This window comes from Pteronotus mesoamericanus, unplaced genomic scaffold (assembly GCF_021234165.1).
Source record: "Pteronotus mesoamericanus isolate MK-2021 breed Mesoamerican mustached bat unplaced genomic scaffold, CSHL_Meso_final contig_32, whole genome shotgun sequence".
NCBI classification, from domain to species: domain Eukaryota; kingdom Metazoa; phylum Chordata; class Mammalia; order Chiroptera; family Mormoopidae; genus Pteronotus; species Pteronotus mesoamericanus.
Window position 1 is genome coordinate 777,969 of NW_026555134.1, and position 17,242 is coordinate 795,210.

Consider the following 17,242-nt stretch of genomic DNA (forward strand, 5'->3'; position numbering starts at 1 on the left):
CCCGACCTAGACAAAGGGAAGGACAGCCATGGCTTTCCGCTCTTTGGAGAGCCACCCATTGGAGGAGAGCAGCCACCCTGGGGCTGGAGGTTCTGTGTGCGGTACAGGTCTGGCCAGAGCCTACAGAGAGGGAAGGAAGCCCAAGACAGTTCAATTCCCCATTGTCTGCCTGTATCTGAAATTATCTTTAAGACCTTCCAAAGGTCTCAAATAGACCTCTTGATAAGCCGGCCCTTTTCTCCTCACTGCTTAAAGCGTACAGGATTTGTGTCACTCTATCTCCTGCTTTACCAAGGGACATTCTGGAGCCATGACAGAAGGGGTTAGAGGTGGCCTGCTGTCATGGAAAGAGGAAGCCCTGTCCCACCACTGTCGATGAGTATTTGTCAAGCCACTTCTAGGTGCCTCATTTCTTATCAGTCACAGCAGAAAAATTCCTGCATCATTTTCTCCACAAGTTTAGTGTGAGAGGGTCAAATCTGATAACAGATATAAAAGTATTTGGAGAAATTTAAAAATAAAATGTAAATGGGAGGTTCTTGACAACCTCAGAAATGTTAGGAAGGTATATTCCCGAGAATTTGGTGGCGAGACGGAGAAAATATCCTAAATCCTACACTGCAAGTCAGTTGATAAAAATGATTTTAGAGAGATGGCAAGGCACTTCCAAAAAGGATTTCATAGCAGGACTTAGGAAAGGAAGAGGAATCAGAAAGCCACTTGCCGATTCATTATGCTCTGAAATATTTCGTTTCAAGAAGCCTACCTTGTCCCATGATCCTTCAGCAACTAAAATGTTATTTCTTTCTCCTGAAGATCTGAAAGCCCCGAACAACTGCTCTTTCTGCCATGAGGCTGGGCAGCTGGGGCAAGAGATCAGAAAACTGCAGGAGGAGCTGGAGGGGATTCAGAAGATGCTTCTGGCTCAGGAGGTCCAGCTGGACCAGACCTCCCAGACCCATGAGCTGCTCTCCACCACCAGCAGTCAAATCTCCCAGGAGATGGGCAATTGTTCCTTCTCCATCCACCAGGTCAATCAGACTCTGGGGATCTTCCTGACTCAGGTGAGAGGCTGGCAGGCCACCACAGCCGGCCTGGACCTTTCTCTGAAGGACCTCACCCAGGAGTGCTATGACGTCAAGGCTGCAGTGCACCAGATGAACTTCACCGTGGGGCAGACCTCAGAATGGGTCCATGGGATTCGCCGGAAGACGGACGAGGAAACCCTGACCCTCCAGAAGATTGTCACTGACTGGCAGAACTATACCCGGCTCTTTGGCAGCCTGCGCACCACCTCGGCCACCACCAGAGAAGCAGTCAAGAACATCCAGGCCACCCTGGGGGACACATCACAGCACATCAGCCAGAATTCTGAGAGCATGCATGACCTGATGATGCAGGTCATGGGCTTGCACCTGCAGCTGGATAACATCTCATCGTTCCTGGACGACCATGAAGAGAACATGCACGACCTGCAGTACCACACTCGCTATGCCCAGAACCGCACGGTGGAGAGGTTCGAGACGCTGGAAGGACGCATGGCCTCTCATGAGATCGAGATTGGCACCATCTTCACCAACATCAATGCCACCGACAGCCATGTGCACAGCATGCTCAAGTACCTGGATGATGTGCGGCTGTCCTGCACGCTGGGTTTCCACACCCACGCCGAGGAGCTCTACTACCTTAACAAGTCTGTCTCTCTCATGCTGGGCACCACGGACCTGCTCCGGGAGCGCCTCAGCCTGCTCAGCGCCCGCCTGGACTTCAACGTCCGCAACCTGTCCATGATCATGGAGGAGATGAAGGCCGTGGACACACATCATGGGGAAATCCTCCGCAACGTCACCATTGTACGAGGTGAGAGCGAGATCTGGGCTGGGTTCCTAAAAAGCTCCCAGAGGGCCTTGGTCATCTTGCCAGACCCAGAAATACCTGATTGCAGGCAAAAATCCTAGTGGGCTAGTACAACCCTGTTGGGCAACTGGCAGTTTTAATGCACTTACAAACCTCTTTTGTAAAGGTGTTACGGTTCTTAATGTTGCCTGTCATACATATCTGCATTTTCACATATGGATTTGTTTAATGGCTCCACAGAGAAAAACAGGTAGACTTTGTCTTCTGGAAACTGTCTGCTCTTGTTTTCTGCCTTCCCACCCTCTTACCAGTGCTCTCAACCATCTGGCCCTCAGACACCCATCATTCTGATACTATCTTCTCCTATCTCACCCCTGCATTAGTCAGCGTTCTCCAGAGAAACACAACCAATAGGAGAGAGACTAAGGAATTGGCTGATAGGGTTATGGAGGCTGGCAAGTCCCAAATCTGCACAGCTGATGTCCTAGTTCCTGTCCAAAGACTCAAAGCTGCTGTAGAACGAGGGAGGGATGACGTGTCAGTGTGAAGACTGTCAGGTCAGGCAGGAGAATTCTCTTGCTCGGGGAACAGTCAGCCTTTTGTTCTATTCAGACTTTCAACTGATTGGATGAGGCCCACCCACATTGGGAAGAACAGTCTGCTTTACTCAGTATGGATTTAAACGTTAATCTTGTCCATAAACATCCCTACAGGCACACCCTGAATAGCGTTTGACCAAATATCTGGCCACAACCCAGTCAAGTTGACACATAAAATTAATCATCACAAGCCCACCCCTTTTCAACTTGGCACTCACACATATCTCCTTAAATCATACTTAATCCCCAAATGAAGACGATAACAAGGTCATAATTTCATCTACTGTACATGATGTAACTATCCCATGTGCAACCAAAAACAACACACTGACCTCCTCCCCAAAAGAGGAGGTAGAGTGATTCGGTGATGTTTACTCTTCTACTTTTCTTTAAATTGTTTCTTCTGTTGCAGGTATCTCAATTTCTTTTTTCCCTTTTGCCCCCCTCCACCCACCCCACCCCTCTCACCCAACTCTTCTCCTTAATATCTCATAACTTAAATACTATGATATAAAGATAACAATATTTATATACTGTGATATAAAGTCAATACATCTTATACTTTATGTTACATGATAAAGGAATAAGACAAGGAAGCAACAAAGACATTCTATGTATTACATATATTTATATATATTAATAACACAATAAGGGGGAAATACTCTTGATAATCACAGTCTTCATTTCTGTAACTGGTCACATGTTCATAGCTGGTATTTATAACTAAGTACCTTCTTCCACTGCCCATTCCATGTTCCCTTTGCCCTCAGCAAGCAACTCAGTTGGTTGCAACTCTAGGGTGACCCAAACCTTCATTCCTGAAGGCTCATTTGTAGTTCTGCCTGGATCGGGTTGTTGTAGTTTTCCATTGACCTTAATCACAGGGCATGGTACTACTAAGAGACATCCTAAGCGATCTCCTGTACTCCAGACATACGCCTCCATTGTGGAGTGGCAGCCCAATTTCTCCTTGGTAGTCAGGATCAGTCATCCCAGTCAGCACAGCAACTTCTTTACCTGTTAGTTCAGAGGCACGAGGAGCCCTGAGTGCCTGGGAGGCAGTCTCAACTTCCCATTCAATGGAATCATTGTTGTATCTCCTGGCAGAAACATTCTTCCCTTTGGAACCAAGATCTCTAAGCCAGCAGAGCATAAGGGTGTAGGAACAAGAAGCAAGAATTTTGCTAGTGGGTCACTGAGGATAACAGTAAGTGGTACCACTCCCATTTCCACCCCGATCCCTGGATCTGTGAATCTGGGCTATCAGAGGAGCAGCACCATATATTGGACACGAACTCAGAGCATATATAGCCCTGAAAGTGCTTAACCCTAACTGGCACTGTAACTAAGTCTTGAAAAGGCCATTCCACCTGCCCCCCAAGCCAGCTGCTTCAAGATGACAGGAAACATGGTAACACCAGTGAATTCCATGATCATGGGCCCACTGTCACACTATGGTTGCCGTGAAGTGAGTTTCTAGATCAGAAGCAACCTGTGTACAATGCCAGGATGGGCAGTAATGCATTCTGTGAGTACATGGATGGTGTATTTGGCAGATGCATTGCATGCAGGGAAGGCATATCCATATCCAGAGTAAGTGTCTCTTCTAGTAAGAACAAAACACTGCCCCCTTCCAGTATGGAAGTAATCTGATGGAATCAACCTGCCACCAGGGAGCTGGCTGATCCCCCTGGGGAATGGTGCCATATCAGGGACTCACTGTTGGCCCCTTCTGTTGACAGGTTGGGCTCTCAGCGGTGGTTCTCACCACAATAGCCTTGTTGACTGGAAATTCGTGTTGCTAAAACCATGAGTAACCTCCAAGTCTGTCACTATGGCCACTATGAGCCCATTGGGTGATGATGGGGGCTGGGGAAAGACTGGACTCAACAGGTCAGGCTGTCTCATCCACCTGAGTATTAAAATCTTCCTCCGCTGAGCTCGCCCTTTGGTGAGCATTCACATTGGACACAAATATTCACACGTTTTGCCCATTCAGAGAGAACTATTCACATACCTCTTCCCCAAATTTCATTCCAACCAATTTTCCAATTGTGTTCCTCCCACGCCCCTGACCACCCAGCCAAATCATTGGCCACAGATCGTGAACTGATATACAGTAAGTCCTCACTTAATGTTGTCAGTAGGTTCCTGGAAACTGCAACTTTAAGTGAAATGACGTATAACAAAACCATTTTTACCGTAAGTTAATTGATATAAACACAAGTTAAATTCCCACAGCATATTTCTGGTCACAAAAACATCAACCAAACTTCTAAATAAAGACTCCAAAAACACTTCTAATATTAAACATTGAAATAAATGTGAGCTCTACATACATTTGAGAGAAATGAATAAAATCAAGTAAGAAAATGATTCCCAACCTGCTTATTCCAGTTCAGGGTTGCAGGTGGCTGGAGCCGCTCCCTAATGCTCTGGGTCCCACCCTGGCCAGGACATGCTTCCACAGCAGGGCCACTCACGCGTCCACACTCACTCAGACTGGGACCATGTAGAAGCGCCAGTAACCTAATGTGCACGTCTTTGGGGTGTGGGAGGAACTGGAGCCCCGGGAGAAAATCCATGCAGACATGGCAGACCGTACCAGCTCCACACAGACCGCGACTCTGGTTGGGAACTGACTTTTTCTTTCTCATCAACATTATAATGAAATGACATGATTCAAGGACCAAGCAAACAGAACAGCCAGGCGTGCTGCCAAAAGCTCTGCCCCCCGGGAGGCTATCCCTTCACCCCTGTCCTTCCGGGATGTCCCAGAGAGGGGCTGCGAGGCTGCAACTCTCCACTTTGAGGTGACGCCTGCATGTTGTGCTGGATCGAGTCTCCTCGTCCCTGTCTACTGATCGTGAGGCACTCCTCATGATGCCACAGAGAGAAGGCAGTGCCACAGGACTGGGGCCCATGGGCATTTGGGGCACTTCTTCATACAACTTACTTGTTGTACCTTCAGAGCCTGCTCAGGCCCAATCACCTACGTACATTGTCTGTTGGGTGATGGAGTGCGGCTCTACACAGCCAACTGTAGGGCTTGGTGGGTCGATAACACCCAGGTCACGATGGGCAGCTTAGGTTGCATGGTAACTTTGTGGCCCATGGCTAAGCATTCAGTCTCTACCCAGGTCCAACAGCAGGCCAAGAACTATTTCTCAAAAAGAAAATAGTTATCTGCTGAGGATAACAGTGCTTTGCCCCCAAATCTTAAGGGCCTGCACTGCAGTTTACTTGTAGGGACACGCCAAGGGCTCCAAACAGCATCCCTGTCTCCCACGGCCACTTCAGGCGCCGTCGGACCTGCTGGGTCAGATGACCCAAGTGGCAGAGCAGCTTGTACGGCAGCCTGGACCTGTCGCAGAGCCTTCTCTTGTTCTGGGCCCCCTCGAAACCTGCAGCTTTTGGGGTTACGCAGTAAATGGGCTGGAGTTTCATACCCGAATGAGGGATATATGTTGCCTCCCAAACCCAAACAGGTCCGCTAGGTGTGGTGCCTGCTTTTTGATTGTAGGAGAGGCCAGATGCAACCATTTATTCCTCACCTGTAAAGGGGTATCTGAATATACCACACCCACAGGACCCCTGGAAATTCCTCCAATGTGGCAGGACCCTAAAATTTGTCAGATTTGTTTCCCAACCTCTGACACATAAATCTCTTACAAATAGAGCTGTGACAGAGTGAGCTACTATTTACTTGCCCACTATGTGCATTCAGCATAATGATGTCAGTGTAGTGGATCCATGTGCTATCTTGTGGAAGAGAAAGGAAAACAAGATCCGTGCAACCTAAGTTATGACAGAGGCCTGGAGCGTTGATAGGGTCTGAGGCCGGACCGTGAAGGGACCATGCTGGCCTTACCAGCAGAGAGCAGAGTGGGCCTATGGACTGGGATGGAATGGAGCAAAAAAGCGTTTGTTAAATGTAATCAAGTATCAGGGGGCACGGTCATCTGCTCAATCCTGGAACCACCTCTGGCACAGGAGCTGCAGCCAGGCCCACCACCTGCTTAAGCAGACAGTGGTCCTCTGTCTTTCTCAGACCTGCCACCCTTCTGCCCAGGCCGGAGAGGAGAGATGGGTGGGGATGTGGTGGGAACCGCTACACCTGCATCCTGATGGGGGCGCTATTCCCTGCAGCCCTTCCTGGAACCAGGAACATGGCGTCACTTTGGCTCACTGGTGTCCTAGGTAGGGGCAGTTCTAGTGGCTTCCGCTTGGCCTTTCCCACAGAACATCCCTCGTGCCACAGGCCAGGGGACCAGTGTGGGGATCTGCCAGCTGCTCGGCGTGTCTGTTCCAGTTACACAGTCCAGACCCGGGGAATCACCACAGGATGGTGCTGGGGGCTCACTGGGCGCACTGTGCGAGGGGCTGGAGCCAACACCCCGTTGGTCGCCTGACCTCCGTGAGCCCCTGCTCTGCCTGCTGGGCCACGGTGACGTTGGGTGTCCTGGAGTCGGAGTCAGCTCAGAGCCAGGGGCCAGTGGTCCCCAAAGGCCTGATTATTTCCTTTTCCCCAGTGCAGTTACCCCGGGGACAGGCCGTAGAGCCCTTTGGGGGAGGCTGGAGGAAGGTTCACAATGTAAATATTGGGTGGTGTCCCGACTCCTTCATCAAGGGGACCGGCCTCCCTTTCACTCAAGGGCGCCGGGTCTGCAAACTGGCTCAAGTCTGAGAATGGACTGAGGGACCACGACTCCCTGCGTTTATGATTCAGACTAGACTTTATTCCCTTGGCCTAGAACTTTTCTGCTCACACGGAACAAAGGAGACGTTTGTAGGGCTCCTTTCCATTTCGGGCCTGGGAACGCCATGCTCGGCGAGCTGACACCATGGTGGCTCTGCCCGTGTCAGACTCTTCTGATTGCTGCTGGACTCTGTCCCTTCAGGAACCCCACGCACCTTGCCTTTGGTGATGGAGTGCTGTCGCTTGTCCCCGCCACCCCCGACATCCAATCACCCCCGTTGCACGCAGGTTTCGGCATTGGGCGCCTGCAGCTCCCACTGCGAGGCCCGGCCTGCGGAGAAGAGCCACCCCGGAGCTCCGCTCGGCCGCGGGTTCCCCTCGCAGATTCATTCCCTCACGGGTGTGCCTTCCCGGGGTGGGAGGCCAGGTCTCAAATGAGAAATCCACTCCGACATTCCAGTCCCCCAAGCCTTTGAATCCCCTCGGCTACGTGAACCCAAGGCGGGCCCAGCACTTCTAACTCACTCTCTGTGGGCCTCCTTCAGGCCCGTGGGTCAGCCAACCAGCCAGCCAAACTGTTAGGGCCCCTCCTGACTCTGCAAGATGCAACCTTAGATGCATATCATCTTCCCTTTGTGTGTATGTGTCTCTAGAGCCAAATCTCCCATTTTATGAAAACACCAGTCATACTGGATAGATTCGGGGCCACCTTAACGACTACATTTAAACACAATTACCTCCAAAGACACTATCCAAGAAAGGTCATGTTCCGAGGTACTGGAGGTTAGTACTTCAGCATATAAATTTTGAGGCGACACAGTTCAACCCTTAATGAACACCATTATGTTTCCATTCTAGTCCTTCACAGCAATATTGCCAACAGTTTTTCTCTTGGAAAATGGCCCCAAAGACTCCTACTCAGGATTCCTTTGCACAAGGAATTGGTGTGGCTGTAGCCAGATCCCCAGACCCTTCCCCCAGGAAGTATGTGCCTTTGTGGGAAGAATGTAGTAGCTCTTGGCTCTAGAGAATAGTATGTAGCCACGGAGATCTGGTCATTCCACAACATATAGTTGACATTTGGGGGTCCATATATCTGGGCCCAAACATCCAGGGATCTCCAGGAGGAAGGAGGGAGCCCCCCACTATCCCAGGAAACCCTGTTCTCTTTGCGGAACTCAGACTTAGAACCAGCCTCTCTGACTCTCTGGTTCTCTTTACCATTTAGTATCAAACATGTGTTGCCTGCTTTTTGCATCATTGAGCATTTCTACTGCCACTAGGGATAATTTTCCCTTTACTCTAGATTGGTGGTTTTGGGGGCTCATGGGAGTGCAGATTTTGTTTGCCTATTGTCATACTTTTGTAACAAAACCAGTTACTGAGTATTTCCTTGGCAGCAAATCTTCCCACAGTATTCCCCTAGAATGTGGATCTGTGGGACCTTCAGAACACAGTGTTCCAATCAAGGCATTAGTAGGCTGTTCTTTTGGCTCATCTTCTAATATTTTGTATCTTTGTTGCATTCAACCTAAGAACAAAGGGAAGAGAAAGCTTTCTCATGACCATGCCTGTTAACACGCTTTGTTTTATTTTAGCCTCACAGCAACTCTGTACAGTGGACAAGGTGTTGGTGTTGTTTTTTACAGAGAAGTGACCCAAAACTGGGAAATGTTAAGGAATGAACTCAAGGTCACACTGTACTTTAAAATCCTGACCCCTCGTTGTGGCCCTGAGAGGCACACGTCTAGTGCCCAGCCAGAAGAGGAGACCCTCAGAGCATGAGCTTGCAAATACGAAACGGCATTTCTGCCTGGCCCTGTTTAGGTAGGGGTAGGGTGTAAGGCAGAGAGCAGAGAAGGGGGAGTCGGCGAACCAACAGCGTTGGCAGGGGAACTGCTCGAGGACCTCATTCTAAGTATAACCTAACCATAGTCATGGGAAATTGTTTGCTGGTGTCCTAATCACAGCAGAGTTCTCATCAAAAAACCTTGTCTTAGCTGGAGAGAAAGGTGGGGCATCTGTTTGAGCTACATCTGATTCTTAGTTCAACCTTTGCACATTTGCTTACATTTTCTATGGGCCCACATTTCTCTTGGTTGTTAAATCACCACATGTAAAATAGATCATACCTGAAAGAAAAGTTTAAGGGCAAAATGTACTTGTCTTCCTACAGGAACTTGTCACTCACTTATTCACGCATGCCGAGGTGTGACAGGCCCCGATGCTGGAGCTGGCACTGAGGTCTCCCGGTGGCTGGAGCAGAGCTGCTCTCTGATTAGAATAAAGGGGGCGGGGGCAGCGATGGCCTCAGCCAGTGTGGGAGGCACCAGGTGCCGGTGGCAGGGCCTGCGCTCAAACTACGTGGGAAAGGAGCCTGGCTTCTAACTTGCTCTGGGTCCTTAGGAGAATCGCTTAATCTTTCTGAGCTGCTGTTTGTTTGTTTGTTTGCTTGTTTTCATCTATGAACGAAGGGCTAAGACCAGCTGTTCTCTGAGGTCTCTTCCATCTCTGTGATTAATTCAACAGAAAGCCTGTGGTATTTCCAGAGTGTTTGTGCCTCTCAGAATATTTCTCACTTCCTACCCTGTATGATGAGTTCTATGTCTGTGCTAGACAGTGTTTATGGGAATTGGGAACTGGAGGCAGGAAGCCATCTATCACTGCTTATTAGCCGAATGACCTTGGACGAAGCTCTTGGCTTCGGTTTCAACTCAGTTTCCTCATCCACAAATAAAATACCTGCCTTGCCTGTATCCCATGGGGTAGTTGTGAGCATCAGTGTGAACACGTTGTTGCAAAATATAAAAGGTGACCTAATGTAAGGGACGACTCTGACTCTGATTTGCTTGATGGCGGGCCCCTTGTGTTCTTCCTCCCCAAGCTCCCAGCAGCCCGGCAGCGTGCCTGGCTCTGGGAGGCTACTTGGGAAAAGTTTGCTCCGTGAATGAGTAACTGAAAGCGTGAACGAAGGGTGGATGCCGAGGTTGGGCAAGAAAGGCGAGGTGCAGAGGAGTTAAATTTGCAATCTTGTTCCATAAGCACCACTCTCCAGCCTTCTCCCACACCAAAGGGTGTATGAGCTTACATGTTAAAAAGACGAAAACAGAGTGTCGCATTATTTTGTTGTTTAGGGCAGAGGACCTACTTGCGGAGGTGGCGATGAGGAAGTGAGGAAAGTGCCTGCAGTGGGCAATTGCTTGTTGCTGAGCAGCAAAGGTGGTTGATGAAAAGGAGGGCCGTGGGAGCTTCTGTTGGTTCCTGCAGGTGACCTCACCGTGATGTTTGACACAGACTTACTTCCAGGGCATGATCCTTGAGGGCGCTACCGTTGTGTCGGCCTTGAACTCTCACCAGCCCACAAGGCTGAATCAACGAAACTGAACGCTCTGCTCAGCTTCTTTGCCTGGTGGTTCTTTTAACAAGTGCACACACTGTTTCCTCTTCTCCCGAATCCCAACCCTGAACTGGCAGCCCTGACCTGTAGTCCCACGAAGCTGCTGAAAGCCCTACTCAGCTTCTCCGCCTGACAGCTGCAGTCTTCCGTTTTGCTTCTCAGCCTCTCTGCCCAAACCTAATCAACAAATGCTAGGCTTAGTTCAATGAGTCTCCCTTCCCCCTGGGATTTTTGGTCTTTGAACTCTCGCCAAAGCCTTCAGAAAGCTGTCTTGGTATTTTATCTAATGATGCTGGTTGCACTTGCTGGGAGGTTTAGTCTGTTACAAACGAGACCATTAGAGTAGAAGCGGAAGTCCACTGGCGCTTTTTTCAGTGCTCCTCGGGTGACAAAAGCCGGGCTCGAGAGTTCAGGAGCCAGACCGATGTTCTCATGAACAGAGGGAACCCTGAACAGAGGGACAGAGCCTTACCCAGCCACCCCGTGTGTTAATACCAGAGCTGGAACTCAGACCCACGTCCCCTGAGTCCCAGGCCATGTGCCTTTCATGGCACAGGCCAGTTCCCCCCGGGGGACCCCTTCTGCCTCCATGCCCTTCTGCCCTGTATGCTGGCTGTTTCTGTGGGCTGTCAGGTGGATCTTGGGCCCCTCCGGCCCATACACCACCCCAACCCCGGGGCGGGCAGTGTTGGTGCCCCGAAAGACTTGGTACTTCTGCTCACTCCCCACACCCTCCCTGCTCCCGGTGCAGACAGGGCAGGCCACCTATTTGTCCCAGACATGCAGTCAGTTGCGGCTCTGCCCTAATGGGCCAGGATGGCGTAATTACAGCCTCTGGCTTCCTGCGTAATTACGGGCCTCCCCAGGACGCCAGGGTGCTCTGTTCCCCGCTCCCAACTCCATAGCTCAGCCTCTGCTGCTCCCGTTGCCTCCTTTGCCTGAAATGTCCCCCTGCTGCTCAGAGTAGCTCTCAGTCCTCCCGTCCTTTGCCCTTCAGCTCTGCTGATGCCAAGACCTTGTTCCCGGCTAGGTCAGGGGCACCCTGTCCTGGAGAGCGCGTAGGTCAGCCTGCATCCACATGCCTTCTGCCTGTGCTAACCACAGAGCATGGCTGTTGACTTCCTCCTGGCCAGACCCAGCTCCTGCCCCGTCTCCGTTCTCCGACCACATGACTCATGGCGGGCCCAGGAAGGCTAGGCAGAGGCTGGGCTCACCTGGGGAACATAGTCCTTCTGGTGACCCTTTCCTCTCTCTGCGGGAACCCGCCACCCCCTCCTCCAGGGCAGTAGCAGGGCGGGAGGCCCTGGCAGTGGGAGAATGGGGCGGTGAGGGAAAGGGCCAGGAGCCCCAACCACCCACCATGTGATGAGCACAGGCAGCTGGTTAGGGAGGAGGGAGATGGGTTTCAGAGCTTCTCGCGCCTGGGTTCGAATCCCGTCTCTGCCCCTTTCTTGTTGGTGATATCGGGCAAGTTGCCACTCTTTGTTCTAACGTTTCTCATCGGTAAAGTGGGGGCAGTGCTCTCCGTGTCCACAGGAGAGACTCAGTGGATGAACTGAGAGAACTCAGCGAACTCAGAGTTCTCTGCTCTCATCGCCCTGCCCTGCTCCGAGAGAAGGCAGGTCACAGAGAAGCTGGAGAGGGAGACAGGCTTCACGGTGCAGGGCGGCCAGAGGCACACCAACGTGGTGCCGGCTGCACCCACTGGCCCGCAAGGGAGGCCACACTGCAGCGCGGGCACCTGTTAGTGGCCCCAGATGAAGCCGCCCCACTGGGTGTGCGTCCGGGACCCCTGTCTGGGTTCTCAGAGGTGGTGCCAGCGGTGGCAGCGGTGGTGGAGGCATGGAGAGGGAAGTCACCCCTTCTCATCGCCCTCCTTCCACTCATGTTGGGGGCTGCAGCGCCCTGGAAAATGAGGTAGAGTTGTGACCCAGGCTTCGGCACAAACCCTCACCCAGGGCATGCGGGTGCTCAGCCTTCCCCATCCAGAGAAGATACCAAGAGCTTCCCCAGAAAGAGGAGCGAAGGGCCCGATGGGGAGGAGTGAGAGAGAGGGCATAGAAACCCTTAGAAATCTTGCAGCCGGCTTCTGTGCCCTGCAGAAGGCGAGAGGTGGCATGGGAAGGAACAGGGGAGAGCGACGGGAGCAAGGAGGGGTTCCAGCTGGGCCTGGGGCCAGGCAGGCCGGCTGTTCTCATGGAGATGAAACTTCTCGGGTTTCTGCCAAGTGAAGGCTAGAGACAGGGGATGTGGACCATCCGTCCAGAGGACAAGAGTGGAAGCCACAGAAGTGGTTGTAAGAAGAGAGAGTGAAGAGCCAGGGAGCCGGGGATGAGCCCTGGGAGCTGGTTCCTCGTGCGGGCAGAGCATGAGTGGAAAGGAGCAGGCAGAGGAGTAACGGTGGCTGTGGAGTCACGGCGCCTGAGGAACTGGCAGTGAGACCCTCGATTTTACAGATGAGGGCCTGAGCTCGGAATGTCCCTCCATGGCCTCCTGACTCTCGTCTGCCTGCACGGCCTCCAGGGCCGTGCCTCCTCTGGACACGCTGCTTTCCCAGCCTCAGCTGCCCCGTGCCAAGAGCAGAGTTGGGGTGAAGACGGTGGTGGTTTGCCAGTTCCCAGACCATCCTGCCAAAGTGGGGGAGGCAGTCCCTGCTCGGGCATCTCCCTGTGCTCCTGTTGTTCTGTGCTGTTCTGGCTGCCTTGTTGGGGTGGGGGTGGGGCTCACTCTGGACCGGAGGGCAGGTCCTACCTGGAGCCACGACCTGGCCGGGACAATGCCCGCCCCTGCCCCAAGCTGGCCTGATGCTGGCAGGCCACGTGAGTCAAGCCCACGCAAGCCACAGCCCTGCTGTGTGTGGGAGGCGGGCACTGAGGCGGTGCAGGGAACAGCTGGAAGGTTTTTGTTGGCCTTGGTGGGGCTGACTCCCTCTGGGTTCTGGTTTCCAGTTTAGATGGCAACAGAGGACGGTATTCACAGATGCTTTGTCCCACTTACACACACTCTGGGGAGGAGACAAGAGGGGACCGGCAGGGGTGGGGAGCGTGGGGGAGGACGGGTTGGCAGCAGTGGCAGCAGCCAGGGAACGAGCCCTGACGCAGGACCGGACCATGGCCACGGGGAGGGCTCCCGGCCTCCGGCACACAGGGTCCCTTCTTTCTGGGAGGCCACCTGGGTCTGGCTTCCACGTGGGGGCCTCTGGGGATATCACTTCACCTCTCTGGGCTTTAGCTACCTCCTCTGTGAAATAAAGGAATTGGACTGGCTCCCACCCAGCCCAAGAACTCCAGTGCTCTCTTTGCCAAAGGGATGATGTAACAGCAGAGTTCTCAAAGAGAGCTGACTGTGGGCACTGGACTTCACCGCCCAGGCCAGCCCTGAGGTCCCCAGCTCCTACAACTCCAATGCCGAGCCCACAGAAGAAAGCCAGGCCTCTGCTGAGCCCTGGCCCCACGGGGCTAAAGCTGTTCTCCCCACTGCCATCCTCGCGAGGCCAGGCAGTTCCTTGCCTCGGTGCCCCGAGCTCTCTGACGTGCCTTGGGCAGAGGGATGGCTATACTCTGCTTTGTGTCCTCAGGGTCAGCACAGCCTTGAGATGTGGTGATGTGCACGCCTCTGAACCCTGGCGTGGGCACTAGACTGGGCCCTTTAAGGAGGGGCCATGTCTTCATCTTGGCATCTCCCCTAGGCCCTAGGCCAGAGCTGGGTGGGAGCAGGTGTCCACAGCTGCTTGATGAATCACCCTCTTCAAGTATATACTGAGCTCTCCCTGCCACGTGCTAGGCTCCCATCCCAGGATGGAGGATGTAAACCAAGGCCCTCACTATCTTTCTGGGGTTCCACAGTCTCGCAGGACCCACCAGATAGGCTCCAAGGGTTTGCTTTCTCTGTCCTGCGACTTCTCTTACTACGTGCCACCTAAAATATTCCGAAAGCAGTAGCCCGAAGAGCTCAAAGAAGAGGCTGGAGTAGTCAGGGTGTGCTTCCTGGAGGAGATGCCCTCTTTCTGGGCTGTTACTGTGCCCACTCACACTGGGAGGCATCTGCTTCTCATGCCTCACTTTCTTGGCCTCCTCCATAACATCTGACTCCATTCCTGGTCTCAGAGGCCTATCAGGTCATGCTCAAAGCCCGGAGCTGGGATTGGGGAGCAGGGTGTGGCAGGGGTGAGTACAGTAAACTAGGACCAAGAGGACACGTGGAAGGCTAGGCCAGCCTCTGGAGCAGGACAGCTGTTAGTCCCCAACTTGAGCGCACGTGTAGAACTATGGACAAACCCTGGAGTCAGGACAGCGGCGGCCCCCCGTGCACCAGGCCTCACGCTGGGCACTTCCACGTGTTATCTCAGAATCTGTGAGTATTCTCATCCCTGCTTCACAGACGGTAAAGCCAGCTTAGAGAGGTCAAGTCGCAGGCCTGCAGTTGGCAGACCTGGGCTTTGCGTCTGTCGAACCCACGGGTGTCACAGTGCCCAATGCACTGCCCCTATTTCATGAGAAAACCTCAGAGACCTGACCCTCGTAGACTGACCTCTCCGTTCTTCTCTCTAACCCTAGGTGCCCCTGGCCCTCCAGGACCAAGAGGACTCAAGGGAGATGTAGGCATGAAAGGGCCCGTTGGTGGCAGAGGACCAAAAGGAGATGCTGGCGGCTTGGGTCCCCCGGGACCTCAGGGCCCCCAGGGGCAGCCGGGGGAAACCGGACCCATGGGAGAGAGGGGGCCAGTTGGCCTGCGAGGCTTCCCAGGCCTCAAAGGCTCGAAGGGCAGTTTTGGAACTGGAGGTCCAAGAGGACAGCCAGGCCCCAAAGGGGATGTGGGGCCCCCAGGGCCAGAGGGGCCCCCAGGGCCTCCGGGGCCAGAGGGGCCTCAGGGAAAACCGGGGATTGCTGGGAAGACGGGTTCACCAGGCCAGCGGGGGCCCGTGGGACCTAAGGGCGAACCCGGGATCCAGGGTCCCCCTGGGCTTCCTGGGCCCCCAGGCCCACCAGGAAGCCAGGTCCGCTACTGAGGAGGGTCCCCAGTCCCAGACACTGCCATGCAGAATGCCAGGAAGGGGGCTTAGGGCAGAGCGAGCTCCCAGAAAGCCTCACGTACAGATGACCGTGCTCCTTTGAGCCCGAGGGGGCTGGCCCCAGGCCTGGACCCTGCACCTCTGGGCTCCCTTGTAGTGGCTGTACCATGGAAAACAGTCCCTCCCAGACACACACACATGCATTTCCCTGCTGGCCGGGGGGCCAACTGGGTTTCCCTGGCTGGGCAGGAGGAGGGGGGAGAGGAAGGCCTCCCTCTCCCATGACTGAGCCAGCCAGGGAGGTGGCTACCTCGGGAGGAAGGCCTTGAACTTATCCCTGAATTGGTGACCAACGTCAGACTTCCCAGCATCTTCACACCCATCCCGGCCAGCAGTTTCCTGGGGCTCTCAGTGGTTAAAAGGACCCAGGGGAGCTTTTACAGGGGATTAGGGTTCAAAGTCTAGGGACAAGATGGACTTGGCGCCTGGCAGATCCTCCCCCTAACTGTGGGAGCGGAGACCTGGGAGCACCCGGCCTCACACGGGACAGAGGAATCCACTGTGGCCGCCGTCCTCAGGACAGTGCCGTCCTGCATACCGTGCCCTCAGGAGTTCAGCAGTGTTTTCCACATCTCCAGAAAATTCCTTGCTTCACCCATGCTTCCACCTGTCAGGAGCATTCCAGAAGAAATCTATGCAGTTTCATCTGTGCAGGGATACTCGCCAGGCACTGGACCATTCCGCCAAAGTGGCGCCCAGCCCATGGAAGGTGGAGGACGGCTGGCGAAGGCTGTGGTCACTAGGCTGCCTAGAAAGCTGTCCCCCTTGCTGTCCATTCCTGGGGGGGGCCTCTCTGTGGTGGCTGGGGGAGGACTGACCGCGGATAACAGGGCAGCTCTCCCTTCTGCACCCAGCTCTCCTTCTGCCCAGTGACCTCACGCCCTGTGACCCAGAATGGCCCACGACCTCTCTGCATGAGAAGCACAACTGAACGAGGAGGGATGGCCCTGAACATCCACAAGAGGCTCATTTGGACATCACCCCTTGCCCACCTCTTGACTTGCTGTACACCCCGGCAGGAGGGAGCATGCGGAAGCCCCCCAGTGGGGAGAAGGCTTCCCATAGGCTCAACTCGGGGAGCGGCCCTGCCTTCGTGTTCCAGCAGAGCCCGACCACCCCTGGGGCGGAGCAGGGAGCTGTCTCCTCCCCAGCCTGACTCAGAGATGAGCCCCTCTCCCCATTCCAATTGCCTTGATGCCATCTCTCTGCTCATAATAGATGTGCAACTGGTTTGCACTCTCGCCCGTCCCCACTGTCATGTAATTCTTCTGTCCACATATGATATCATGCAACATAGTATTACTGACTCAGTAAAGAGTTGTTTCCAAGAAGGGGGTGTTGTCTGGTCCTTTCTGCTCGACTGGAGGCATGATGCCTTTCGGGGCTCTGCCTCACATGGCGTTTGAAAGCGAACCTGTGGAGCAGCGGTCCCCCAGGTATTCATTCCCAGCGTGGAGTCTGGGTCTAAATCCCGTCTCCTCCCTCCAGAAATACTGAGCTTTGCTGGGAGCTCACAGGGGTCCTGTTGGGACCAGGGCTCAGGGGTGTCTGAGGGAATTACCCATGAAGAGCATGGACCTGGTAGGAAACAAGGGGAGCTTTATTAATCAGGCAGCAGG

At 53.5% G+C, this 17,242-nt stretch overlaps 1 protein-coding gene across 1 annotated transcript in view; it reads left to right on the forward strand.

Annotated features, from left to right (window-relative positions):
- The window catches only part of SCARA3 (scavenger receptor class A member 3), a 36,963-nt gene extending 20,009 nt beyond the window's left edge, over positions 1 to 16,954 (forward strand). The window contains exons 5-6 of the mRNA XM_054576006.1: positions 817 to 1,860; positions 15,109 to 16,954. Coding sequence (XP_054431981.1) covers positions 817 to 1,860; positions 15,109 to 15,560 — 1,496 coding nt within the window. The 3' untranslated portion in view covers positions 15,561 to 16,954. The remainder of the gene's footprint in view (positions 1 to 816; positions 1,861 to 15,108) is intronic.
- Positions 16,955 to 17,242: the final 288 nt, after the last annotated feature.